This window comes from Diaporthe citri (assembly GCF_014595645.1).
Source record: "Diaporthe citri strain NFHF-8-4 chromosome Unknown scaffold_11, whole genome shotgun sequence".
Lineage (NCBI taxonomy): Eukaryota > Fungi > Ascomycota > Sordariomycetes > Diaporthales > Diaporthaceae > Diaporthe > Diaporthe citri.
Window position 1 is genome coordinate 150,818 of NW_025064856.1, and position 26,009 is coordinate 176,826.

The 26,009-nt window shown below is 53.8% G+C and overlaps 8 protein-coding genes across 8 annotated transcripts; 4 read left to right on the forward strand and 4 right to left on the reverse strand.

Annotated features, from left to right (window-relative positions):
• Nucleotides 1–740: 740 nt before the first annotated feature.
• On the reverse strand, nt 741–2,432 carry INS49_003821 (uncharacterized protein; the record flags this gene model as incomplete). Its single annotated transcript, XM_043164611.1, has 1 exon — nt 741–2,432. The coding sequence occupies one exon, from the start codon at nt 2,430–2,432 to the stop codon at nt 741–743; it is 1,692 nt and encodes a 563-aa protein (XP_043018261.1).
• Nucleotides 2,433–3,672: 1,240 nt separating this feature from the next.
• INS49_003822 (uncharacterized protein) lies at nt 3,673–5,505 on the forward strand (the record flags this gene model as incomplete). Its single annotated transcript, XM_043164612.1, has 1 exon — nt 3,673–5,505. One exon carries the CDS (start codon nt 3,673–3,675, stop codon nt 5,503–5,505), a length of 1,833 nt encoding a protein of 610 aa, XP_043018262.1.
• Nucleotides 5,506–6,336: 831 nt separating this feature from the next.
• INS49_003823 (uncharacterized protein) lies at nt 6,337–8,357 on the reverse strand (the record flags this gene model as incomplete). Its single annotated transcript, XM_043164613.1, has 3 exons — nt 6,337–7,742; nt 7,799–7,983; nt 8,041–8,357. The coding sequence occupies 3 exons, from the start codon at nt 8,355–8,357 to the stop codon at nt 6,337–6,339; spliced, it is 1,908 nt and encodes a 635-aa protein (XP_043018263.1).
• A 1,603-nt stretch (nt 8,358–9,960) lies between these two features.
• Nucleotides 9,961–13,416, forward strand: INS49_003824 (uncharacterized protein; the record flags this gene model as incomplete). Its single annotated transcript, XM_043164614.1, has 2 exons — nt 9,961–11,620; nt 12,185–13,416. The coding sequence occupies 2 exons, from the start codon at nt 9,961–9,963 to the stop codon at nt 13,414–13,416; spliced, it is 2,892 nt and encodes a 963-aa protein (XP_043018264.1).
• Nucleotides 13,417–14,037: 621 nt separating this feature from the next.
• INS49_003825 (uncharacterized protein) lies at nt 14,038–15,632 on the reverse strand (the record flags this gene model as incomplete). The annotated part of the gene is made up of 4 exons (XM_043164615.1): nt 14,038–14,052; nt 14,111–15,097; nt 15,148–15,209; nt 15,269–15,632. 4 exons carry the CDS (start codon nt 15,630–15,632, stop codon nt 14,038–14,040), a joined length of 1,428 nt encoding a protein of 475 aa, XP_043018265.1.
• A 657-nt stretch (nt 15,633–16,289) lies between these two features.
• Nucleotides 16,290–17,076, reverse strand: INS49_003826 (uncharacterized protein; the record flags this gene model as incomplete). The annotated part of the gene is made up of 2 exons (XM_043164616.1): nt 16,290–16,961; nt 17,023–17,076. The coding sequence occupies 2 exons, from the start codon at nt 17,074–17,076 to the stop codon at nt 16,290–16,292; spliced, it is 726 nt and encodes a 241-aa protein (XP_043018266.1).
• A 1,159-nt stretch (nt 17,077–18,235) lies between these two features.
• INS49_003827 (uncharacterized protein) lies at nt 18,236–19,990 on the forward strand (the record flags this gene model as incomplete). The annotated part of the gene is made up of 2 exons (XM_043164617.1): nt 18,236–18,545; nt 18,627–19,990. 2 exons carry the CDS (start codon nt 18,236–18,238, stop codon nt 19,988–19,990), a joined length of 1,674 nt encoding a protein of 557 aa, XP_043018267.1.
• A 1,482-nt stretch (nt 19,991–21,472) lies between these two features.
• On the forward strand, nt 21,473–25,964 carry INS49_003828 (uncharacterized protein; the record flags this gene model as incomplete). Its single annotated transcript, XM_043164618.1, has 10 exons — nt 21,473–23,731; nt 23,812–23,826; nt 23,889–24,059; nt 24,121–24,222; nt 24,297–24,828; nt 24,884–25,104; nt 25,174–25,467; nt 25,521–25,631; nt 25,679–25,775; nt 25,849–25,964. 10 exons carry the CDS (start codon nt 21,473–21,475, stop codon nt 25,962–25,964), a joined length of 3,918 nt encoding a protein of 1,305 aa, XP_043018268.1.
• Nucleotides 25,965–26,009: the final 45 nt, after the last annotated feature.

Genomic DNA, 26,009 nt, shown 5'->3' on the forward strand with positions numbered 1-26,009 from the left:
CGTGCAGTACATCCGCCATGCTCAACTCGTCACAGGCCTGCCCCTCCCTGCGCTACCTGGGTGCCGCGTGACCGAACTCCAGGATGCTCGTCAACGACTTCTAGCGGTCCACCAAGACGGTCTCAGCACTTCGACGCTGACCTCTTTTTGGTACGGTACGCGGACTTGGCACCCACGGGTCGCTTGCTCGGACAGTCTCCGCGTGGAGGCCGCTGCGATCAGTTCACTCGTGAAAGAAACACGAGAGTACTGATATCCATCCGGACAACGATCTGTTCCGGCGACCAAGCCTCCGAGAGGCTCCTTTCCGGGGCCGAATTGCTGCAGGTCGTGCTCCGAATGGCCGCACCCTCTCCCCGGGCTGTGCCACATGGTTCCCATCAGCCCCATTGATTCTGTGCTGAAGGAAACCGAGAAGGGCCAGGCCGCGACTTTGGGCCTATCGATGGTCCCACCTAAGCTATATTTAGGATCTCACATGGATTCGATCAAACGCCGCTCTCGTCTTACTTTCACTGCCGTAAACTGACAGTCGCAATCGGGCTTTTCTCACGATGAGATTACGACCATGTTTGCTGGTCTTGGTGTGGCTTTTGCACCACATGTCTGCAATTTAGAGCCCAACTCCGAGTTCTAGAAGGTCCCTCTTCTCTTCTTTTCCATTACCAACGCCAAAACCCCCTAGATTTCCACATGCCTGGTCGGCATTTCTGTTTCATGCTCTGTCCGACACGGCCCGCCTACATATTATGGCCGGACTCATTGGGCCCCTCCGTTTCGACCGCCTCCGCCTCAGACAGAGTCACACTCTCGAAGCTGGACGTGACCTGCAGCCGCTTGAGATTGAGTGGCATCGGTGTGAGCGGCGGTGATGAGCAGTTTGATTGTGTCTCTTCGGTCCCTCCATTCCCCCTCGATTCGCCGTCGTCGTCGGCTGTTGAGCCCACAGAAGATTCTGACCAGGCGCTCATAGTCCTCTGGAAGCTCAGACCTCGCGGCCGCTGCTTGGGCTGGAGCTCGTTTGCCCCGCTGCTTGCCCATCCCAGCGACTCATACCCTTCGTCTGACGCCGATGGCGCAACGGGAAAGGGACCACGCACTGTACCAGACCGATCTCGTCCCGCAAAAGTGCTGCGCACCGTGTTGGAACGATCTCGCCCGGAGGGCTGATCAGCAGCCGTGATCGTGGCGGCGCTCACCCCCGACCAAAGCGGCCTTTCGACTTCTTGGTTGGTGTTCGTGTTCACCCGCAGACTCGAGTTCCGCGGGGGTGATCTGGTCCTGAGATGGCCCTCGCCGGAATCTAGGCGTGGAGGGTTCTCGAGGTATGGTGGGGATTCTGCCTCTTCTGCCATCTCTTGGCCCTCGAGCCACTGCAAGGCGTAGTCGCTTGCAGCCCCGACGTCGTGTGTGGGTTTCCGCAAGTGGCAGAACTCTGGGTAGTCGGTAGCAGGCTCGGGTGCCTTGCTCGTGATTTTATCGGCATTCGACATTGCTATCTCAAAGCAGTGTGGGCAAAACCGAGGTTTCGATTTGACGCCATTGTGGTCGTCCAGGTCGTCGGGGTCCGGGCCGAACAGGCTCAGTGGGAACGAAACGCTGCGGTTACTGGGATCGATGCTCATGGAGTTGCGCCGAGCCAGGGTCACCGGGGTATCCAACTGAAGGCCTCCCTCTTCCAGCACGTCCACCACACTGCAGAAGAGCTCGTCGTCGGTGATCTTGCTGATGTCGGGGGTGTGTCCCTCATTGGAGTTGAACAGACCGACCATGGGGCGCTCCCCAGAAAACACGGCCCATATCGAGACGGCTAGGGCGTAGTAGTCGTCGAATGGCGTCGAAGCCTCGCCTTCAGGAGATCGGTTCGGCGAGGTGTATTCAACTGTTGGTGTCTCTCCAGGCCACGTGTTCAGGTCGCTATCGTCTCTCATCCGCGCTGAAGAGAAGTCTACTATCTTCAAATCATCACTTCCGGGCTGTTTGACGAACCTCTCCGGTTTGATATTGCCGTGCAAGATTCCCTTGCGATGCAAAGCCGTCACCAGTATCATCATATGCTTCGCGATCGATACGCGTTCAGCTGGGAGAATTCTGGTCACGTCAATGGGGTACCCCAGCTCCATCAATGCACCCTTCTGATACCACTGCGCACTCATGTCATCAACCACCCCGACCTTGCTGACGACTTGGAGGGTGAGCTCGCTGGCAACCACCATGAGCTTCGTCTCTCGCTTCCTGCAAACTGGCTTGTATGCCAAGGTGTTGCTGTATTTGTATACAGGGCATTGGCTGCAATTTGCGACGATGGAAGCCGAGGTGTCTTCAAGATGCTGACACGAAAGCCGTGGATCAGTCTCAAGCATCATCGGAGGCAGGGACTCCGCCGTTGCGTCCGGGAACCACGCGACCGTGGCTGTGTGCTCCATCGCCATTCTCACCAGAATTGAGCCGGCTGGCCGTTTAATGAGGCCCAAACGATTTGGAAGAAAATTATTTCGCTCGAATATTATTCTGGGCAAATTGAGTGAGGCTCGCAAGCCCCCCTTTCGTACATTGGCGGATCACTCATCTTCGCGAACGATCAAACCAAGATCTCCGGGGCGATACTGATGATAAAAGGCAGAAGTTGATTTTTCTTGAATGATTTCATCATCATGGCAATGAAGGATTCTAATAATAACAGCCCAAGTTCGGGACATTCCATTGGCAGTGGAGTTTCGAGCCTGTGAAGAGGCCTGGTCGGGTGGGGACGGTGTGGCCACCGCAGGCCGGCCGCTAACAGCTGAGCTGCGAATGCTCGTGCATCCTCTGTTAGTGCAGGGGCAGACACACATCCCTTGGCCGCGTCCAGACCACATCGTCATCCACGCTGGCTTCAAGCAGCCCTACCCGCCTGCTTTGAAACGAGCTGCTCACGTTCTCTGCGGTCTACACCCGAGAGCCTCAAACGGGGACTGACTGAGTACGACCATATGAACAGCCGGGCTCCGTGGTTCCCGGCAACAGACCAGCGGCCTTTCGGTGCCTGATGTCCAATGCTTTCCCTCTTGCTCGAGAAAACCGGCCTCTCCTCCCGGCACCAGCTGTTTGAGCTACAAGGCCGAGTACATTTTCTGGTCTCATACACCCACTCTCATATTCCGACCCGCCCTGTCGGTGGACACAGCAGGTCGGACAAGTCTCTTTCTCTCATTGTTTCGGCTGGACACGGCTGTCAAACACTTGCACAAGGCCGCAGCTTATGCCCACGCGTGGTTTGATTCTCCGCTTCACACCTAGCGGCGACCGCATCGGTGACACTTGCGTGCTCGCCAGATCGGCCAAGCCCACTCGCTAACCACGTCCTATCCACTTGGCTGTGTGATGTGATCTGCAAGGGTGATCGAGAGGCAAGTGTTTCTCGAGGTATAATAGTCAAGCAGGAGAAACATCTCCATGACAACAACGGCAGACCACTCGACACACCCAAACATTCTTTCCTTCATCCATTTTTCTCCCAATGCCCCGTGTCAAGAGTTCACTGCGGAGAGACGGTCCACTCAGCCCTCCAGCAGTAACAACAGAGTTTGATTCCCAGCCTCAGTCGTTTCCTACTAGCCCCTGCTCCACCAAACTCTGCTCTCTTGAAGAGTCATCTGACGAAGAGACTCAATCTGCCAACGACAACAAGGAATGTGCAAGTTCACCTACCTCGGCTACGACCGCTGCGATGAGCCAGAGAGGCACTATCTCATCCGTCGTGAGAAATGTAGCGCCAAAGCCAATCTAAAGAACTGGTGCTCTCCTGATGAGCAGGAGGAGGCTTCAACGGCAGACCAGTCCGGAAAGTTCTGGGTGTCGCTGCCGTGCCCAATGTGTGCAGAGATACCCGTTGTCTACGACCAGCCTCTGCTGGAGATCGCTCATTCACGCCGCTCAGTCCTTCCTGCACCGCACTACGACGCCGTCACCAGGAAGTATTCGCGTCTTCCTAGACACCACACGGCTTCGGATGACGCGCCATCTGATGTGGTTCCGCCACCGCTCAAAACCACTCGCATGCAGGTCCAACGGGCAGCTACCGAGTCCAATACTACCAAGTCCAGGGCTCCAAAGGCTGGCGAGTCATCGGGCGGTGACTATACGCTCCCAGCGACCACCTATGTCCCTCCAACGAGGGAGCTGAACCTTCCTAAGCCGCTCCCTATGCCACAGCCTGCTACCCTCACACCACCTTCCAGTCGTGACTCGAGTCGGTCGCCCCCACAGATCCGCATGGATGGCGCTCTGCGAACCACTCCTCCCGGGGACGGCAGCCGTCGAGAGTTGGACTCCATCCGAGAGAAGGCAAGGGCGGCGAATGCCGCCGCCATGGAGGCAAGGCCTCCCACGGCTGAACGCTTCCGCTCGGGCTCCGCTTCCTCTTCCTCGAGTAACGGAACGAGCCGCCCAAGCCAGCCATCTCGTCAGGCCTCGAATGCATCTATGACAACAGCTTCATCTTATGCCAGCAGGGCCGTTGTCAAGACGGGCCACAGGCCTCAGAGGCAGGCAAGCGCGTCACGCTCTCCGCCTCAAGACAGCATGGCAGACAGCCTGGCAAACGCAGCACTCAGGAGCATCGGGATCGACCGTAACGGGTCCCGCTCTACAGCTGCGTCCGACACCCCCGAGCGTGGCCGGAGAATGCGCCGTCGTCCCACGGGCGGGTCAAGCAGCGACAGGTCCGACTCTCCCTCGGTGTGGCGGCCCACCATCAGCCCTCCCGTCCTACAGAAAGACAGCCTCGGACTGGGTCAAATCGATAACACCGTCGAGCCCTTCAAGCAGCGGCTCATCCCCTTCCCGCCCAACAAGGGAGCCGCGACTCCCAATGCCGTCTCCATCGCCAAAGGAAAGGGCCTAGTCGAGGACCCCCCGCGACCAAAGACACCCCACCCGCACAGCAACAAAGCTCCCGTACTGAGGCTATTCCCCAACGACGCCGACGACGAGGAGATAGCAGCTGCCGCCTTCGAGAGGATGTTCGCAGCCGAGTCCAAGGCGCAGGCATACCAGCTCCAGGTGCAGGCGCAGGCGCAGGCTCAGGCGCAGGCCGACGCCAAGGCCCAGGTGGAGACTCAATTCCAGGCCAGGGCCGCAGCGGCGCAGTCGGCCGTCTCCTCCTCTTCGTCCTCCAAGACGGGCGACGAGGTGGCCGGCGCAGCAAAGAAGGACAAGTCCCTGCCCTCCGTGCCGGCGGCCCTGCGGCGCGTCAAGGTCGGCCAGGTCAAGACGGTCAACGTTGTTGCTCCGCCCCGCCCTCCGCGCCGCCAGAACACGGCCGACAGCACGGGAAGCTCCGCCACTACGTCTTCTTCCAGGTCGTCGCCGCCCCAGCCGCCTGCGTCCGCTACCATCATGAAGGTCAGCATGGGGCCGACGTTCAGCCTTGCGGGCGTCAGCGGGAAGGCGCAGGAGTTTGAGATCGTCACCGGCCCTGATGGGACTATGCTACAGGAGCCGGCCTTTGGTCAGGCTTTCTAAGAGCGATAGAGAGAGATTGTGGGGGATGTTGTTGATGGGGTGGAGGCTCTGCCTGTGTTGTTGGTCTCTTGCCGTGTTAGAGACGATACACTCTTTTTGATACCTTTTTCTTTTGTGGCGATCTCCAGGTCTCAACCTCATCGGTGAGCTAGGTCGCGTGTAAAAACATGGGTACTTGTGAGTTTGACTTCCGGGCTATACAAAATACTCAAGTTGCTCTTTGGAGATTGTTAGGTTGGATACCACATGGGAATATCTGCAGGAGTCATTCTTTATTGCAACTGTGGCAATTTACAACTTTATCAAACTTCTCGCTTTTCGTGTCTGTGATATTGTGCCTCTTGTGTAGACAGGCAACGCATCTTGTGGCCAATGAACTGCGTATCAGTGTCAGAGATAACTGACCGCGGTACCAGTCACACTACATATATACACACTCAAAGATCGAGCACTGGAATGAGAAAAAAAAAAGAAAAGAAAAGAAAAGAAAAACACCACTATGTCCCTTGATTCCTTTGCAGACACGAGAGCCCTGATTTGATACTCCCCAGGGCCTTAGTAGAGGCTTTTTGACTGCAATGTATGATGCGGAAGGAATTTTGAAAATCTCTTCCTCTCAGAGGTGTGGGCTTTCGTTCACATGATCACTTGGGCCATCTTGCTGCCCTTGCCTGTGCTGATTTCAATAACGCCACTGAATTCATCTCATTTCGGCACGGCGCCATACTCTCCCCACAAGCTCTAGACAGCTCTACTCAAGTGTCATATTACCGTTTCCCTCTGAAAGTCGACCTTTGCTGTAAATAAGCTGACATCGACTGTCTCACGTGGCTAAGATTTATCCTCCAGGCACTCGAAATGAAGACGCTCCTGAGAAGGGCTTGCCACGTCACTGCTGTCAAAAAACGTCACCCGAGAAACTCTTGCCTTGTTACGCAAGTCCTTTGCCGTCTGCATGCCAGACAGAACATCCGTCACCAACTTCCCACGGCTCGCAATTGCCAGACTACTCGATTTCCACAAGGGCACCATCCGGCCATATCGCCGGTTTTCACAGATCGTGATGCCCAGGAATACTGCACCAACCAGGACAATGAGACAGTGAAGACAGATCCAGGGCCAGACGATTCGGTAGTACGTTGTTAACTCCCCCTTTTCCCCAGCCACACTAATCGGAACCCCTTCAAAGCTCTCATCTGCCCCGGTACGCATTGCATTGCTCATGCTGGCTGCCAATGCTGTGAAAGTTGCGTTTAAATCCGTGCTTGAGAAGAGAGCTTGCATAACGCTTGGCTCATACTCGATCTGTGTTGATCTCATGTAGTACCCGTTCAACCTCCCTGTCTTGGCCGAGGTATCCGTTATTGCCAACTCACGAGGTTGCGAGGCGAATGTGGACTGGAAATAGTTGCTAATGCTGTTGACTGCCCCTGATGATATGTTGAAGCGGCTACCAGATGCCGCCGAAAAGAGCGTTAGGTCCGAGCGATGGATTGCCGAGACGATGTTGTCGAAAGCTATGCTGTTGATTTGCGACTCGTTCATCAGGCTGGCATAACCCTTCCCGACGTCCCACGAGTCTTTGACCCGAGTGATGTCCGTGACTTGCTTGCTGACTTCTCGAACGATGCCACTGGATACAGTGATCTCATAATCTTTAACGCAGTAGTACAGCGCGCACTCCATTGCAGAAACTGGGATATCGGGCCAAGTCGCCTTGTCATCCAAGTCATTCAGGTCAGCACGTATCATCGACATCGACCAGATCAGGGTGTCCAGGCCTTGTGTGCTTGTGGTCTCAGACGCCTTGGCTGTCCCAAGTGTTGCCAACATAATCGCGCCGTAACCAATATTCGACTTGAAGAAATAAGGAATAAAACCATTTGTGTTGTCGAGGTAGAGACCACTAGGAAGTCGAAATGCGGTGCCACTGCCACGGGAGGCGACTACTGTACTATTGTCCTTCTTTAAACACCAGGATTGGTTACCGTTTGAGACGATACGTTGAAGGCTGTTCGTGAGATCGGTGCAGCGGTTGCAAACCGCAAGCGACTCGAAAGGAGGCCACGTGCAGTTCCCAGTAGGGCAATTAAAGGTGCTTTGCTGAACAACGTTGTGGATCGGTTGGTCTAGTCCATACATGATGGCCGACTGTATGGAAAGATCTGCGTCGACTACGACTGACTGCATCAAGGGGTCTACACCGTAGGTGGTGTTGGTAGTTGCGTTGAAGTAATCTTGCCACGTCAGCTCCAACATTCTCGAAAAATCATTAGATTTCGGCTAGGCTGACCTGACGATGGTATGGTGGAGGTGATGTAGATGCTAGTGCCCTTTGCAAAGCGTCCTGCTCTATTCACTGTTGTGTTCGTGTCCTCGGTGTGAACCAGGACCTGTTCATATTGGATAAGCTGCTGAGTGAAGGGGTCGGCGGCAATGCTGAGGAGCACAACCAAAGCGCCTAAGCAAAGACACCCACTACAAGCGTTAGCATATCATGTCGCCACACTCAGCTGCCAGATCGGAATATCTTACATGGATCTCCACTTCCACATCAGGGTCAAACTTCCCAGTGGCCCTCTACTGGCGGCATCTATTCTCTCGAAATCCAGCAATGGACGACTTTTTCTGGTGAAGAGAATCCATTTCCACTGGCTGATCAGCTCCGAGATTGCATGCAACAGAGCTGCCTTCGATGCTGTCGAAAGAGTAGACACCACAGCGTTCAGTGTGATGCCTTTCCATTCAAACACGGGTTTTCCATCATAGACGGTTAAAAGGGCTGCGAGAATATAGAGTAAAAAGACTGACGCCAGGATACTTGCAGTCTCTGGAAGCCAAACAAACCGCATGGTCACTGCCCACAAATAGTTTCGAGGGGAATAAATAGAGTAAATGGAAGGGAGAAATGTGATTTCGGACCAAGTGGTTGGACTCCGATGGATGTGGGTGCCTTTTAATGACTGCCTCCGCGTCGGCCGCAGCCCTATCGGCTGAAATGTGGTGTTTCGTTGCACGACACTCGTGCCGGTGGCTTAGGGAATCACCGCCAGTAAGAGCATGAAGTCTGAAGGATTCCTTACCTCCGATCAAGGCAGATCCCAGGGAATCGGACCAACAGCGATAAAAAAAGGTGCTACTTGTCATGAACGAGGAGCAGGAGATTTCATCATTTTCTGACTTAAATCTGCTTCGAGACTCGAATTATCGCGGCCGTGTTATTATTGGGTCTATCTGAGTGTTATCAGAAGCTCACAAGCAATCTTTTTAATGATCATAAGGGAATTTGAGACAGAAATCTTATGGAATTCCATCAATGTCCATCGATCTTCCAGTTGTGGGTTTCGCAATGTGCTTCCAAAGGATTCGTAACTTGCAGGTGTCAGCACGGTTGAAAATGCAGTTTCACACCTCTTCTCAGCTACGTTCGCTTGCTTGTCCAGCTCTCATTCGCATGTGGGAAAATTAACTTGCGTAATTTTCTTGATCAAGCTAAACAACTAGCCTCACTGTCCGACCTTCATTTGGCCCTCATTCAATTCCTGACAGCCATGCTTCCCCTCATCTCTTTCCTTCCCTCAACGACCGTTCATGTTCACGGAATATTCTCAAGTGCCAAAAATCGGGAGCGCTTGATCGTTTTCTTTGGACAGGAGGTAATCTTCCAATCAGGCTGTCGAGATATTCAATGTTCTTCTCGGGTTACCTCTGCAGACTGGAGATGAAATCAGTGAGTTCGAGACGGCTCCCATACTCGACTCCACTCGGTAAAGCCATGATTACGAGCATAATGCTGCTAAGCGCGGCAATCCAGGTGGGCAGACCGTACACATGCAGGGGAAATGTGGCCAATGACCAGTATTGAGCCTGCCCCACAACAGCAATATATTTTAATGAGAAGCGCCCTGACCATTGAATGTCAAGAGAGACCCAAGGCGTCGATGGGATCAGTGCCTATTCCTGTTGAGTTATTCCAGCAAAATTATATCTAAATAAAAAACCAGACAGTTTTAGCGCTGTCTCTCACAAACATGTGAAGTGTTTTGACGTTGGAGACCATGCGGAGTTTTACCGCTGGGTATCGTCGTGGTGGGTCCGGGGTAGTGGGCTTGGTTTGTGGAGGTTTTGCGGGGAAAGCTTTTCCCCGGAATAACCTGAAAGAACAGGCTCATTAAGTGCCGAGTGCCGCAAGACTGGCTGGATCAGGTGGACAAAGCTACTCCTAGACTCCTCCTAGCGAGCACTTAGTTCATCAGGTCTCAGCACTGGTTCAGCAGGTCGTTGATCCTCCGCAGACGTTGAGCCTCACCAAAGTTGAAATAGGGCGTTGTTCGCTCCACCATGCTCGCTGCGCCCTCGTCGATATCCCCCAGCTGTCAACTGCACTCCTCTCGCACCAATTTGCATTCCTAGAGAACGTTTACTCTTCCATACCGTGGGCAGGACTCTAGCAGCATGGCAGAAATCTCCGTGCACCCGTCGACATGGCCCCTCTACGTCTGGCTCTCGCTCCTGATCGCCCTGCCAGCAGTCACGCTCCTCTATGATGCCGTGACCTGGTTTCGCATGCCACCTGGCCCTACTCCTCTTCCCTTCATCGGCAACAAGCTGCAGCTCCCCAAGTCAAAGCCATGGGTGCAGTTCCAAGAGTGGTCCAAGAAGTACGGCCCAATCTACACCATCTGGATCGGCCGCCGGCCCACCGTCATCATCTCAGACCCGGCCATCGCCACGGAGCTCCTCGAGACCAGGAGCAGCAAGTACTCCAGCCGTCCCCGCATGGTGGCGATGGGCGAGCTGCTGTGGGACGGCGCTAGCATTCTCGTGAAACCCTACGGCAAAGAGTGGAGCGTCCGCCGGAGACTCCTGCACCTCGCTCTCACGCCGAAGGCATTGAGGCTCTACAAGCCGGTGCAGGAGGCTGAGGCAGTTCGGCTCGCATGTGGGCTTCTGAGTCGCCCGAATGACTATGTAAAGCTCATCGAGACGTTCACATCGAGCGTGGTGTTTTGCGTGGCGTACGGGCATCGGATCGACTCGCTGAATGCCAGGGTCATCGGCCAGAGGTTCGAGTTCATGCATTACTCTGCTTCGCTCAATGTGCCCGGCAAGTATCTGGTCGAGACTATTCCAGCGCTGAAGCATGTGCCTGATTTCCTCGCGCCATGGAAGAAGGATATCAAGAAGCACGGGCTGAAGGAGGCTGCTGCGAATATGGACCTGGTCGATGTGGTGAGAGGGGACATCGCCAGAGCCGAGAAGGAATCTTCGAAAGAGAAGCTGCCAGACTCACTCTGCAAAATATTGCTGGAAATGCGGGAGACGGAGAATATTCCTCTGTCCGATCGCGACTTCTCCTTCGTTCCGGCTTCCCTGTTCGGTGCTGGGTCAGACACCACAGCATCAACAATGTGTACGGCTTTCCTGGCCCTGATTACCCACCCGGAAACCCTCGAGGCCACGCAGGCCGAGCTGGACGCTGTCATTGGCCCCGATCGGACACCGACGTTTGACGATGAGGCGAGCCTCCCTTATATCAGAGCGTTGGTCAAGGAGGTCCTGCGATGGAGGCCGGTTGCTGTGCTGGGCGGCACACCCCATGCGTCGACCGAGGATGACCACTATGAAGGCTACTATATCCCAGCTGGAACAACTGTGCTTGGCAACTCGTGGGCAATCAACCTCAACGAGGAGTACTACCCAAACCCCCACCATTTCAACCCACTTCGTTTCCTGGACGGGAACATCGCCGCGAGAGTCAAGCAAGCTCCCACGACCACCTTCCACACAGGCGAGAAGCAGGACCTCGAGCTTGGCGGAAGAGCCCATCCCTCCAAGAGCGGACACTCGTCATTTGGCTGGGGTCGACGCATATGTCCAGGGGCAAACCTGGCGGCGAACTCACTATACATCGCATTGGCTAAGCTGCTCTGGGCGTACGATATCAAACCGATTCCCGGTCGCACTTATGACACGTTCAAGTACACGGAGGGGTTCAACATCCGGCCTCAGCCGTTTGAATGTATTATCCGCATCAGGAGTGATAAGCACAAGATGGTATTGGAAGGGGAGATGGAGCATGCTGAGACGTACTTGGAGAAGTTCACGCCGTTTGGTGAATGAGTTGTAAATTGTCTGTTAATACCGCTACGAAATCAAGTGTTGTTTGCAACCAGTCAGGACTTTTGGGATCCAATATATGCGTGAGAACCGATCCACGAAATCTTGGCGTATTTTTTCAGTCTACAAATGGGCGTGTTCTGCCTACGAGCACTCCCTGCGGGGTCCACGCGTAAAGCGGCATAAGGTCTTCAGAACCCTTTCTAGTAAGAGTTGTGAAATATCCTGATCCTCTACTACCCATATTAGGCCTCCGCGGAGTCCATAATATGGGTCATTCTCCTGCAGGCACCGGGCCATTCTATACATGCAGTGGTGCGATGCTGAAAGTTTTCCACTGTGCCACAGGCAGCAGCAATTGTGGGCTCCTGACCTTTTCTCCCGCCACAAAATCCAGGAACTGGAACATCTTTCATAAACTCACTTCCTGAAATTTACCAAAGGCTAACCAGAACCACACCCTTTGATTAAGCATTCTAACAGACAAGGCGCATATCCCATAGGCTTAGGGTTTGTGTCAGTTCAACATTGGAACCGAATATGACGGCCCAAATTTCAGATCTCGATCTAGAGAATCTTTGTCGCCGGGCAATTGCCGATCCTCACTCGATCACGCGTGCTGAATACAACATCATCTGGCAATGGCCGTCGCCCGATGAAGAAGACCGGATTTGTGTCGAGAAAACGGGGCATACACGCGCTGAGCTCGTCGCAAAGGCACTAGCTACCCCGGATGACCTGACACGCGATGAAGCGATGGTCCTTCACCATCCACGGGGCGTGCATTTCGAAACACAGAGCAGCTTATTCGACTCGCCCGGAGCCTACCAAACGCAATTATCTCAGCTGGAACAGCTGCGCGACCATGCGACGGGCGTCCTCAGGGGGGCCGCGAGCGAGGACGCGAAAAGGGCCGTAATGAATGCCTGCGACAGGCGGAATGCCATAGACCAGGCCGAGATCGACGAGCTCCAGCGGCGGTGGGACGAGTGGGAGGCCGCACGTCGGCTGGCACGCGGCACGGCTTGGATTAAGGACCTAATCAAGAACGGGCTCCTGGACGCCGAATGCTGGGGTTTCGTAGTCTTCCGCACAGGTTGCTACGGAAGCCAGCAGGGTGATGAAGCCTGGCAGAGGTTCCGCGAGTACTTTGATAGCGCGGCCAAAGCAAGCATACTGCACTGGAACAGCGGTCCGCTGCTGTGGCCCAAATCTTCTGCTGTCTTTGTCGAGAGGGAGGAGCTGAATGGAGCTTCACACGAGCGGTTGCGCATGGAGTTCAACAGGATGCGTGACGGCCACGCAGGTGCAGAACAGCAGCTTCCCAAGGGTATACGGACCAGCTGCTTTCTTGTGGCCGACAAGGCAGCGATTGAGAGTGATGTCGTCAGAACCGGGTTCATTGTCAGGGACGAACTAGATTTTGACCCTCACGAGGATGGCCCAGTGCTCTATCTCCGCGCGGTACACCCTGACTTTCAACTCGACAAGCACTCATCCAAGGCTCAGGCTGGTGCTGAGTCCGTCTCATCCCACGGCCTACCGGAACAAGACGACGGGATGGAAGGGTTCACGGGTGAGGTCACAGTCGCCTTGCCGCGTGTGTTCGATTGGCTGAATGGTGTCTGTTTCGAGTCCGAGTGCGGGAAGACTTGGAAAGGCCATCCATTAGGCAAAGGCTGGTATGATATCTACACGCAGACAAAGGTTCCGGAGGAATGGACAAGAGACTATGCGCCGAATTCCGGCCGTGTATCCTTCAAATTACGACCTGGAAGAACAGTGTTCTAAATTGACTAGGTTAGTGACCTCTGAACAATATGGCGCTTTGACCTTTTCTGTGACCTCAAGAGGAACACTTCCAAATACTGGAAAATCCATCTGGAATGGCCCTGCCGGTCTTGTGAGAGGGTACCAACGAGGAGCGCCTTCAACGCCAGCCCTATCCTTAGTATAAGCAAGTACCTTTTGCGCATAGGTGGATCTTGCACGAGAACAAAGGTTAGAGTGTTTCGCGTAATTGTATGTTCCACTACCAGTAAATCCCGGCGCAGTATCTATACCCTTCTTGAAAAGACAAGAAGCAATTGCGGACTCATCAGAGACGGATTCCACTGAATGAACTGGGTCACATTAACGAGATCACAATCACGGTCAGATATCATCTAGAGGGGGAAAAAATGAACGGGGTGGAGGGTTCTTACTCTCTCAAAAGCTCGCTTTTATGAAACAGTAATTTGGATTACAGCATACATAAGACTCTCACACTCAGCGGCTCTGTGCGCCTGTCAGACTTTTTACTCAGTCACATTGTGCAGCTCTTAGTAAACATAACCAAATATCGATTAACACACAGAAGCTCCACAGATCTCACATGCTCACCCAGTGATCATTATTCTCTATGCTCCCTACTCAACCCAGGTGCATCTACCAAAAAAGTCGTCAGGGGCAAATCAACCTCCCTCAAAAGAAAATGACCACGGACCCAAGCCTCATCATCCTCGTCCTCAATGAGCCAAGCGGCAGTACCAGAGGTGTACCTGGGCTCCTTGTAATCCGGCTGAGGCGACGGGTCGTACTTCGGGGTGATGAGCCGGCCAACGTCCTTCCCATAGGCCGCCTCCCAGGGGAGCTTCATCGCATCCGGGATCTTCCAGCCCAGCTTCTCGTTCCGCAGCCACAGCCGCATCAGCCAGCGCCGCTTGGTGTCATCGGCGGTGGGGAGCTTGTCTCCTCCTGCCTTGGCCTTGTCGTCCTTCTCGGGGGTGTCCTTGTGCTCGGAGTCGATCGGGGACTCCGCCGCGCTAGGGTCGTCCTTAGAGTCCTTGGGATCAGCCTCGGAGGTAGAGACTTGCTCGTCTGCGGCCGTGCCGTTCGTCTTCTTAGTGTCGGCGTCGGCGTCGGAGTCGGCGTCGCTATCATCGTCGACGTAAGAGTCCCGCTTGTGAAGAACGGCCAGGTTGTTGATGAACAGGATGTCCCCAGGTCGAGCCGGGATAGAGACGGCGTGCTTCTCAGCAAGATCATTCAGAATCTTGAGGGCTTTCAGCTGTGCTTCATTAAGTCTGGAACCTTCAGAGGGCTTCTCGGCCGTTGCAGGGTGAAGGCCGAGACGGCCCGGGTCGGCAGAGACTGGAAATATGTCAGTGATGTACTCATTCGGGATTGGGAACGCCGCAAAAGTGTAGATCTCACTAATGACATGGCCTTCATGGTGGGCGAGCAGAGGCATCTCCTTGAAAACGGGGTTCTTCACACTAAGCTGGACGGGCCAGTTGGCAGCCTGGAGTGTCTCGAGAATCTTGGGCTGCTTCAAGAGATCGTCATAGATGGCTGCTGCCGAAGCGAGCGATGTAGCACCTCCGTGGGCAGCGACCTGCCGGTAGAGCAGAGTCAGGACTTCGCATCCCATGTCGGTGTGGAATGGGAGCGCCGAGTTTGTGTGGATTCCGTGTCGCTTCTCAGGGGGCACCTATACGAAAGTAAGCATCTGTAGTGATGCTGATTTATCTGCATTCTTACATCCTGCCACCCCTTGGCATCGGTGATATGCGAGATCATCACCCGGCTCTTGTTCTGAGCGCCTAAAGTAATCATCAGCCTCCGGTCCAGCGACAAATCTGAAAAGCAGGTCTGTACTTACCACGCTGGGAGCCAATGTAGCTACCAAGACCCAAGAAAATTATCAGATTGTCCTCGTCTGTGTACTTCTGAGTATTGAAGCCACGGAGGATGGAGAACCCTGTGCCGCTGTGGAGGTTTTGAGCGATAGCCTCGAGTCGAGGTCCAACAGTAGGAAGAATGAATGTGCTGGCATCGACCGCAGGCCCATTTAGCTCCTTTGCCTTGAAACCCTCCAGGGCAGTCTTAATCTCAGTATTGTCGGCCGAGGTGAAGTCGATGCTATCGCGAATCTGATCAACAGTCTTGTCGGAGCCGCTCAGGACTACTGGTCCTGAAACCTCGGTGTCCATGTTGCTGGAGATGATCTGAGTCTGTGTAGACATTGCCTGTGGGTGTCGCTATGACGGTATATATCGTGTGGGATGTGTTTTGCTTCTTCAGATAGATGTGCTGTTGTGGTGAAATTTCTTTGCTTCTTCGAGGCTTGCGAAAAAATTCAGGTCAACTCCGATCCGCTGAACAAAAGCTGCGTTGACTCAGTCCTGCGGTGTGCTGTGATTCAGAGGCTAACTGTTTGCGCCAAAAATCTTCAAAGTCATGAAAAGGAAGTGACTGCCATCAAAGTCTTGTAACCGTGGTGGACTAACTTCACAGGCTTTCTCACACGGGCGCATGGCGGCCAGAGACCGGATGGTCTGGTAGCCTCGATGACGCGCACCTCCTTCTGACAGGGCTTTACTGGCTTATATGGGTGACAAGCCGTGTCTGAATGCCACGTATCAAATCGGCTTTGCTGGGTGTATACTGTTAGTCATCCCTAAATCTTGCAGTGACAAGGGATAATGACCGGGCAAGGGACCGCAAAACTGCTTTTGTGGCTTATTAGTGCGAGATACAGTAAGCGTGCCTTGGTACATATATGTTCACGTCTCCGACATTCTGCACGTGTGACTCAGGAGTATTCTCGATTGACCGTGAAAAAGCCCAGTACTTACTACAAGCCGTCCGGTCCCGACTTGACAAGACTTTTCTTCAGTGCTCTATGCATGTCTCTCTCCCTGCGTCTCCCGCATCCGATCGCCGATCGCCCTGTTCTTCTTTGAACACCCCTCTAGGCCACCCAATATTTCCTCGCTCCACTCACCGCCGCTTGGAATCATCATTTCAAATGTCTCCCTAATGACCGCATACTGATAGTAGCCACAGCGCGCAATAGGTTGCGTCTTCCGCACATCCAGGATGCCATCCGTCAGCACGTCATCGGCGATGTGGACGGCAACCACGCGCCCAATGACCACGTCCACGCTGCCCATGGGCGGGTTGCCTGGCAGCCTCAGTGTGGTGTGGTAGACGCACTCGAACTTGACCGGGCTCGCCTTGACCATCGGCAGCTGCGGGTCCTGCAGCGCCGTGGTGAATTCCTTTTCCAGGCCAGCCCGTCCGAACTCGTCAACATCGGCCGGGACCTGCTCGGCCGTCGCATTCACAGCCTCACGGAGATCCCACGTCGCCAGATTCCACGCGAAGCGTCCCGTGGCCTCGACGTTGGCCACCGTATCCTTGCGCCGGTTGGAGGGCGTCTGGTTGGCGGAGAACATCACGTATGGTGGGTCAAAAGTAAGGTTGTTGAACTGTGAGTAAGGGGCGAGGTTGTGCACTCCCGCGGGAGAGACGGTGCTGATCCATCCAATTGGCCTGGGCACAACGCATGCCTGCGGCTGGTTAGAGACACAGTCGTATCGGATGCGGTACACGAAAGATTCCGAGACGCACCTTGAAAGGGTCGTGGTCCAGCCCATGGTCTGTTTTCCCAGGTTCGTAGAACATGTCGAGGATGGGATGGCGGTCTCGCGGGCAATTGGCGAGAACTAATTTGCAAGACGTATTCAGGAACGGCTACGTGAGAGTCGTATCAAGAGTCGGCCCGGACCGGACATCTCGTCGCCAAAGAGCCGAGGGCCATTGGAAGTGGAGTACCCAGCCTGAGTTCACATACGGCAGGAATGGAGCGTCATTCTGCTCTCTATATACTTGCTTCTAGACTACATACTTGCAGTAGTACTGCGACCTGCCACTGTCAAATCAGGGACGCTGCTTGTGCTTCTAATTGCAGACCTTGCTCGAGTCTCCTCATGAGCAACTCATGATCGGTGACATTTGCTTTGAAATGCAGGACTGCTGGCGGCCATTTCTACCATCAAATTCTGTCATCTGAGACATTAGAGTCATAGGGGTCCTTGAAAAATGAAAATAAATGAAGGGTCCTCTTTACGTATCGGAACGGGCTGTCGGGACCGTGAGCTAAGACGGTCGTCATGTGTCTGAAGGACGAGGTATGCACTCTTACGTGCTTTTGCTAGTGCTGCTGCCCACCTCGGCTAACCAGTTGCTTATCTTTCCGCATGAGCTTATCTCCGTCAGTTGAGAGGTGAAAGGTACTTGCTAGCGCCACATCTCGGAGTCTCGCCCCGCCCTCCACCTGCAGCTAGCACGAGTAGCAACACAGGGGACCCCACCTAGCCCACCGTCTGAGGAGGCCTGCCATCGAACCGTTCATCGCCGTCGGCCACGGCCGTCGAGTCGCTCGTCCGCTTGCAATTTCCTTTTTTTTTTTTTTCCCAACACCGGGCGTCCTCCCCGTCGGGCTCACTGGCTCGTCAGGCCCGTCAGAAAGAGCCATTTTCTTGCATGCAGATCGAATCTGCATTTTGCGTGCCTCCAGTAGCTGCAATGGATCCACCCTGTCGGCGCCACTCCCTGCAGACGCCCTCACTTCGCCGCCATGTCTTTCTCCAGCTGAACCCTTCCCAGTTCCTTACCCCTCCCTCCCTTACATCCCCAGATCTGATCTGATCAGATCTCGTCCCGTCTTGTCTGGTCTTGCATTGTCTTGGCTTGGAATCTCCAGCACGTTTACGCTTCTCCAACCAGACCAATCAAGGGCCCTTCGCTGTGCTGCGCTCTCCCAAGAAAATACCCACCCACGATGGCCTCAGACAAAGAGTCCCCGCCAGCTGACGGCGACGAAAAGAACAGTGCCGGCCCCTATGACGAGACCGTGGGCGTCGTCGAAGCCCGGGGCAACACGGACGCCCTGCAACGGCATCTCGGCAATCGCCAGATCCAGATGATTGCCATTGGAGGCTCCATCGGAACGGCACTGTTTGTCTCCATTGGCAACGGCCTGATGGATGGTGGGCCAGGTTCGCTACTCATCGCATTTGCTCTGTACTCGGCCCTGCTTGGTTTGGTCAACAGCTGCATGGCCGAAATGGCCGTTTACATGCCCGTCTCAGGTATGCAGCCCACCCCCCTGTTCCGCCCGTGGCACCTGGGACATCGCAGTTAGGGTTGTGTTAATTGACATTCTCACTCAGGCTCTTTCATTCGCTTTGCTGGCAAGTGGGTTGACGAAGCGTTCGGTTTCATGACGGGCTGGAACTTCTTCCTATACGAAGCCACCATGATCCCGTTTGAGATTTCTGCCATCAACCTGGTGCTGACGTTCTGGCGCGATGACATACCTGTGGCAGCCGTTTGCGCAGCCTGCATCGTCCTCTACGCACTGATCAACATATTTGCCGTTAAATTCTACGGCGAGGCCGAGTTCTGGCTGTCCAGCGGCAAATTCTTGCTCATCATTATCGTCTTTTGCTTCACATTCGTCACAATGTGCGGAGGAAACCCCCAGCACGATGCATTTGGCTTTCGGTACTGGGCGAACCCTGGCTCTTTCGCGGAGCACATCCACACAGGCTCGCTGGGGCGCTTCCAAGGTTTTCTTGGGGCACTATGGTCTGCAGCATTCACCATCGTTGGCCCCGAGTACCTGGCTATGGTTGCTGGAGAGGCGCAGCGGCCACGGACTTATTTGAAGCAAGCTTTCAAGACAGTCTATTGGCGCTTTGGAGTGTTCTTCATCGGTGGAGCCCTCTGCGTCGGCATCATCCTGCCGTACAACGACCCAACCCTGAACGCGGGCGACGGTGCCGGAACCGCGGCAGCGAGCCCCTACGTGATCGCGATGCGCAATATGCAGGTTTCCATCCTGCCACACATCGTCAACGCACTTTTGGTTACCAGCATTTTCTCAGCCGGAAATGCGTACGTGTATTGCGCCATGCGGTCGCTCTACGGATTGGCGCTCGAGGGCCAGGCGCCGCGCTTCCTGTCCAAGTGCACGCGCTCCGGCATTCCGGTGTGGTGCTTCGTCGTCACGATGGTCTTCCCCTTCCTATCCTTTCTCGCGGTCTCGAACGGCACCGCACAAGCTGTCCAGTGGCTGGCCAACCTAACGGAGGCAGCACAGATCATCGACTACATCGTCATGTGCCTGACCTATATCTACTTCTACCGTGCCCTTAAGGTACAGTGCGTCGACCGCGACACCCTCCCCTACAAGGGCTGGTTCCAGCCTTACAGCGCGTGGATCGGCCTGGTCGGCGAGATCTTCGTGGTCTCGTGCTACGGCTACGAGACCTTCCTTCCCGGATACTGGGACACCGGCACGTTCTTCAGTTACTACCTCATGATATTTGTTGCCGTCCTGACGTACACGGCATGGAAGATCATCAAGAGGACCAAGGTCGTGAGGCCCGAGGACGCGGACCTGGTGTGGGACAAGCCTGTGATCGATGCGTACGAGGACGCGCTCAAGACGAAGCCCGAGGGGTTCTGGAACGAGGTGCTGCAGATGGTAGGGCTGAAAAAGAAGAAGAACGAGCCTGCCGGGGACGAGTGAGGAGATGTCGGTTCCATCGGTGTGGGATTGCATTTGGACCATCCTCTTTCCCTTTTCTATCGTACATATGCGCGCCCCTACGCGCACAATTTCAGCTCCGGCGCGAGTGTGCCACCCCGGCTCGACTGCTCAAGCAGCACGATGCCTTCACTTGACTCCTGAATGCGTGAGAAAGTGGACTGACCCTTCGGCCTAGTATGTCGGTCATGCCCTCGGCGACGGCTGCCCAAAACCTGGCGCCTTTTCCAATCAGCTGCATAGCTGACTATCCGCCATGGCCGGGAGAGCCACGATCGCATCTCGCAGCTGTTGCAGCTGTGAGACAGCCAGTGACCAACTCCCACTTGTGAACACTCACATGTGCGTTTGTGTGAACCGATATGTGCCCGGACCAATCTCCAGTGCTGCATCTCCGTGGGCAGCACTTGTTTCCCGGTAGGTAACTAGCCCCATATGACGAAACCGCGGTGATGAACATTCTCGAGAGATCGAATAAGCCGTGAAAGCCACCCGGAATCGCCGCTCTCAAGAAATCGACTTTCATGGCAGGTTGCCGTGATATCTGCTCTAATCCTGACAGCATCCTACATAGATATCGCCCATTTGATCTAAGTACTGGGAAGCAACTCTTTCCCTCCATGAAGTTGAACTGGGCATTCCAATGCTCTCCTACCTATGCCTTTATCCAAGTCAACCAGGTATCAAGACGACTCTGCCTTCCGGTCCCGGAGTAGGTGATGTGCTTTGAAAGGCAGGGAGTACGAATTGCCTTCCTTAGGTCGTCAAGTTTCCGTCTAGGTACTGCATGTTGCTGGTGAGTTAGACAAAGGGTGACATTGCCTGGGGGACTTCCATGTCCCTCTGCCGTGGGTTCTGGTTAGATGCCTCTCCTCTCGTTCTTGCACTGAGATAGACGCTTGTAATACAATATTCTCGGTACCTGTAGGGCTTATTGTGGGGAGGTGGTGTCAAATTCAGTGCGGCTGGTCCTCCAGACATGCCCTCCGCCGGGCTTCCATGAAACTGAAGGATTAATGACAAGTGGAGTTCTGTACCTATTCGCACAGGATTACATGGCGAAGGCGAGAAGTTCATACGGAAGTACACTGTGGATCTCCTGCTCTTCTGTAGTCTGGAGTGAAGACCAAAGAAAAGAACTAACCAGTTACAGAGGTGGAGAAGGCTCGTTCTCGGAGCTGATGACCTGTTCAGTGGGATTCCGTGGGGGCGTCAGCCTGCATTTCCTCTCATTTAGCAGCCAGCTCAAAAGGCGCAGCCAACTGCAAGCCACCTGCCAATGCATTTTACGATATGCAGGGGGACATCACAATCGGAATTGATTGGCATCAGCTGCGCCTCATTTACTTGACTGTGGATGCCCACGGTATTTTAAACCAGCTGCATGTCGTCTTTTCCAATCCTTCCAACCCCTTGTCTGAACCCTCTGTGCTGTCTTCCGAACAAAACTGTGAACGGGTCGTAATGGACGAACCGCTGAACATCTCATCCGGCGCGGATGCAAATTCTCCAGCTCCAGATGGCGATACTCCCACAGGCCATGAGCCTTCTTCCCTTCTCCACCAACGCGCAACCGGCGAAGGAACCTTTCTCTGGACTGAAGGAGCTCTTAATTTGCCGTGTGAACCGTTCAATCAGTCCCAAGACACATCGGAATCACCCCATATTACGCTGCAATCTTCAATTGATGAAAAGGCACGAAATATCACTGGCAATGGTTCTCACGCGCCATCGGTTTCAAAGAATGACCTCTTTTTATCGAATCAGCAATCATTGGCAACTCTGATTGAAGGTCTTTCACGTGGCAAGAAACGTCTCTTAGTGAACAAAACAAGTAACAAGGCCAGGAGGATTCTAGATGAGCACCCAGACATCGACGTTAACGAGCAGGTCGACGGCATGGGCATACTTCATTGTGCATGTCACCATGACCGGCTGGAGTTGCTGAACGCCATCTTGAAAAGGCCGAATGTCAACGTCAATTTGAAAACCCATAAAGGACTCGCTGGACTCCACATTGCATGCCAGGAGGGCAATGTTGCTGTGGTGGCCGCGCTCCTTCAGTCACCGCACATCGATGTCAACATCCGCGATGGCTCCAACTCCAGGACTCCTCTGCATGTAGCAGCCATACAAGGGGATCAGGCCTCGATCAGACAGCTTCTCGAAGTGGCTGGAATCGAAGTCCAAGCGACAGACGCGTCAGGTTATCTTCCTGTGCATTACGCAGCGGGACACCCAATGCTACCGATAGGATCGTGGTTATCAGACGATATACAAAATTACACCGACGAAATATTGTTGCGGCTCTGCTCAAATGGGGCCATCAATGCTAGGACTCCTCAGGAAAAGGGCCCTCTTCACCTAGCCGCCGAGGCTGGAAACATTGCAGCCCTGAGGCTTTTCCTAAGCCATCCCGACCTGGATGTCAATATGACAGGTTCGCAAGGTGACACTGCGATTCATCTATCGGAAGACATCGATGTTGTGCGTTTGCTCTTGGAGAAGGGTCTAGACGCCAACATCCAAAATGTCGACGGCAATACAGCCTTGCATTGCGCTCTGGAGCGGCGCTGTGAAAAGTTAGCCCAACTCCTGTTGACGAGCACAAATCTGGATGGAGACATGCCCAACAAGAAAGGAGAGCAATTTATACATATTGCCGCCGCCAAATGGGACATCGCGACATTCAAAAAGCTCGCCGCAACACCGCTAGACAGAAACATCAACATGCCAGCCGGTAATGGAGAGACGGTGTTACATATAGCTGCCCGCGTGGGCAACATCGACGTCGTCGAATACCTCCTCAGCACTTCGCGTATCGCTGTCAACGCCCAGGACGAAAAGGGCCGAACAGCCTTGCACCTGGCGTGCGAAAAGGGGCATGTCGACATTGTCAAGGATCTGTCAAGTGCTCCACTTATATATGTCAACACAAGGGACGAAAGGCGCCAAACACCGTTGCACCTGGCTTGCGAGAAAGGACATGTCGACGTCGTACGGGTTCTACTGGGAAACCCACACATTGATGCGGAGCCTGGAGACGTATATGGCTGGGCACCACTACATTTCGCCGCATGCAGTGAATCTGCCTCTGCGGAGCCGATCGTGTGCGAGTTGCTGCGAGCCAGGATAGACGTCAACGGACAGGTTCCAGTCAGCGGAGCAACTGCATTGCATTTCGCGTCCTTGGGGGGTCATTTTAAAATGGTTCTAGATCTCCTCGAACATGGTGCGGACCCACGCCTTACCTGTGACGGCTTGGTTGGCTCAGACGACGGGATCGGCAAGGACGCTGCTGGTGTGGCGGACAAGATTGAGATTGTTGACTTGATCCGGCATTTTCGATGGAGAAATATATCCATAGCCCCAATTCCCCTCTCATACCCCCAGGAGGGCCTCTTGAAACGTCATGCGAGCGGTGTCTACATCATGTGGGAGTGGCCAAGAACCGAGAATTCACCCCAAGCCCACAGCAAAAGTCTGAGCCACAAAAGGCAGAGGATATTCCCAGACATCAGCCCGGTGTACAAAATTTACGTCCACCTCGCATCAAATTCTCAAAAGCCTTGTTGTTACGAAGAGCAATGGCAATTGAGGCATGCCTCACGTCGGAAAAAGAGACGGTCCTTCGCACTGGACGACAAAGAAAACGGAGCCCGCTACACGAATACCCCCGAAAGGCAGCGGGCAACCAAATGGGTACATTTCTCTGCTCAAAATGTCAGTATTAGCAAGATTCAGTGTCCAAGTGAAGTTATGCCGAGCCACTGACCAAAATCAATGCTGAACTCGAAATGCAGCGTCGATGGATTGAAGTAAGTTGTTCCCCTGTCCGAAAATTATGTATATCAGGCAGCTCACCAACGTTGTTGCGTAGGACTTCTGCCGATTGATGTACTCCCATGGTTCGCTTCACACTGAGGGTATCGATGTATTGACCTTCATCGATGACACATTCGATCAAAGAAGCGTGGCCGTAGGGTACAGCGGGGAGATATATCGCGAACACTGTGTCAAAGTGTCGACCCTCCCCGTCGTCACAGACGAGGTAAAAATTCCACATGTTAGTGTCAAGGTCGCACTTCAATATTCTTTTGACACGTATCAAGGCAACAATCGAGAAAGCTCCCACAGCACGCATAAAAAGCCTTGGATTTAGTGATGATGGAGCAGGGGACGAGAGCCGGCACTACTCTGTCGCTGCGATAGTTGTAGGTCCAGGAAATCCGCTTTATATGGCTTGTGCATGTGCTGAATTGAAATGCTGAGAGTATTCTACTGGCAGGTACCGGTAATAGATATTGACATGATGAGACCTGGATTCATCACGAATCGCCCCTCACTCGGCCCGAGCAATGATGGGCAGCCAGCGGGCGTGACAACTACTTTTTACGAGAACCCAGAGCTCAGCTCTATGGAACAAGCACACGTCGACATGATCATGTCCCTCCATTCCGAGTTCAAGGTTCAGCGATCCAGAAGCCTGGACCATTATTTTCACCGCGACCTTACCGACGCAGATTTGCAAATTGTCAACGCCGAGCAAGTTCTGTCGCGCTTCATTCACCATCAACAAGCGAAAAGAGATCCTTATGTGAGGAAGACTGATTTATCCAAGACCGTGGCCCCTTCAACTACATCTAGAATATCAACGGCGCTGAAAAGAATCCTGAAAGTGCTTGCAGAGTTGGGAATGGCGAGCACTATTATGGATGCTACGCAGGTTGAAGACGGGCTTGGAGATTCATACATCAAACCACACCTGTCTCGACAATATGTTCTTGTTGTCCCGCAGCTGTGGCTGTGGAAAATCGACAGTGAGTAACAAGATACTGCCCGCACTCCTCCGGGCGCTCTGACAGCTTCTCACAGATGTTCTAATCACCGCGTTCCCCGCCCGATGGGACTCTTCCAATCTACACTCTGCTTCAGAGTATGTCAGATCTCGGGTCGAAATGCAGAAAGCAGATGTGAGCCCTGTCAAGTTGCTGCATGAGATTGTGGCAGCGTGTCTGGAATATCAACCCACCTTCTCGCTGTTCGGGCGGCAGCTCACATATCAGGACGCATTCTCCGGAGAGATTTCAAGGATAGTAAGTCCTCCGTTGTGAAACGGCCTCTTTATTTTCTTGACCGCTGTTCTAAAAAAGAGGTGGGTATAGTCCCGGGATATCGACCAATGCTACAAAGGCTTTCGAAACGACCTTGGCAAGTCCGACGACAGGTTTCTGGAAGCCTTCAAAACGGCAACCATGTCCTTGCTCGACATCGATGATGCACTCAACGAGCTGAAAATGATCAAGCGAGTGTACCAGAATCAAGCCCAAGTCTGGGAGGATATGCACAAGGACCGGACCTTGGGAATGGAATGTAGATGTAGCCCAGACGAAGCCCCACGCCGGCTGTACACTATGATGACAAGGCTCGAAGAGGACGCACACAGTGTTCGAGAGTCGGTATGTTATCCACAATATCTATTTACTAGCTTCCATTTCTGAGTCTTCGGCAGGTGGTCACTCTTCTACAATTGACTCAAGGCTCGGCAAGTACGGAGAACGCATTGAAAGCCTCTGAGCAGTCCAAGATTCTCGCCATCTTCACCGTCGTAACGGTGATCTTCGTAAGCAGTTCCATTCAATCTAACATGAGAAAAGCTAATTCCTCTAGACACCGCTTTCATGGATCGCCGCACTTTTCGCTGTCAAAATAGAAGGCTTCCATGCCGAGGAGACATGGACGTCCGGGCAGGTCGCCGGTGGCTCAGGTAAGCTTTCAGGCGACGGTTCTCTATGCATTAATGTTCGTAACCACGATAGATACTAACCTCCAGATTTCAGTCATCTGCCTAGGAGGCACGCTTGTTCTTTGTGTGTTGGGCTGGAAATGGTTGAATCGTGAACAAGCGGCTGTGGAACCGACGCGAGGGCTACCTTCAGGACACCGCATATATTGATCATAATGAAAGGGGTCTTCGATGGGCATTCATGCGGTAGTGAGT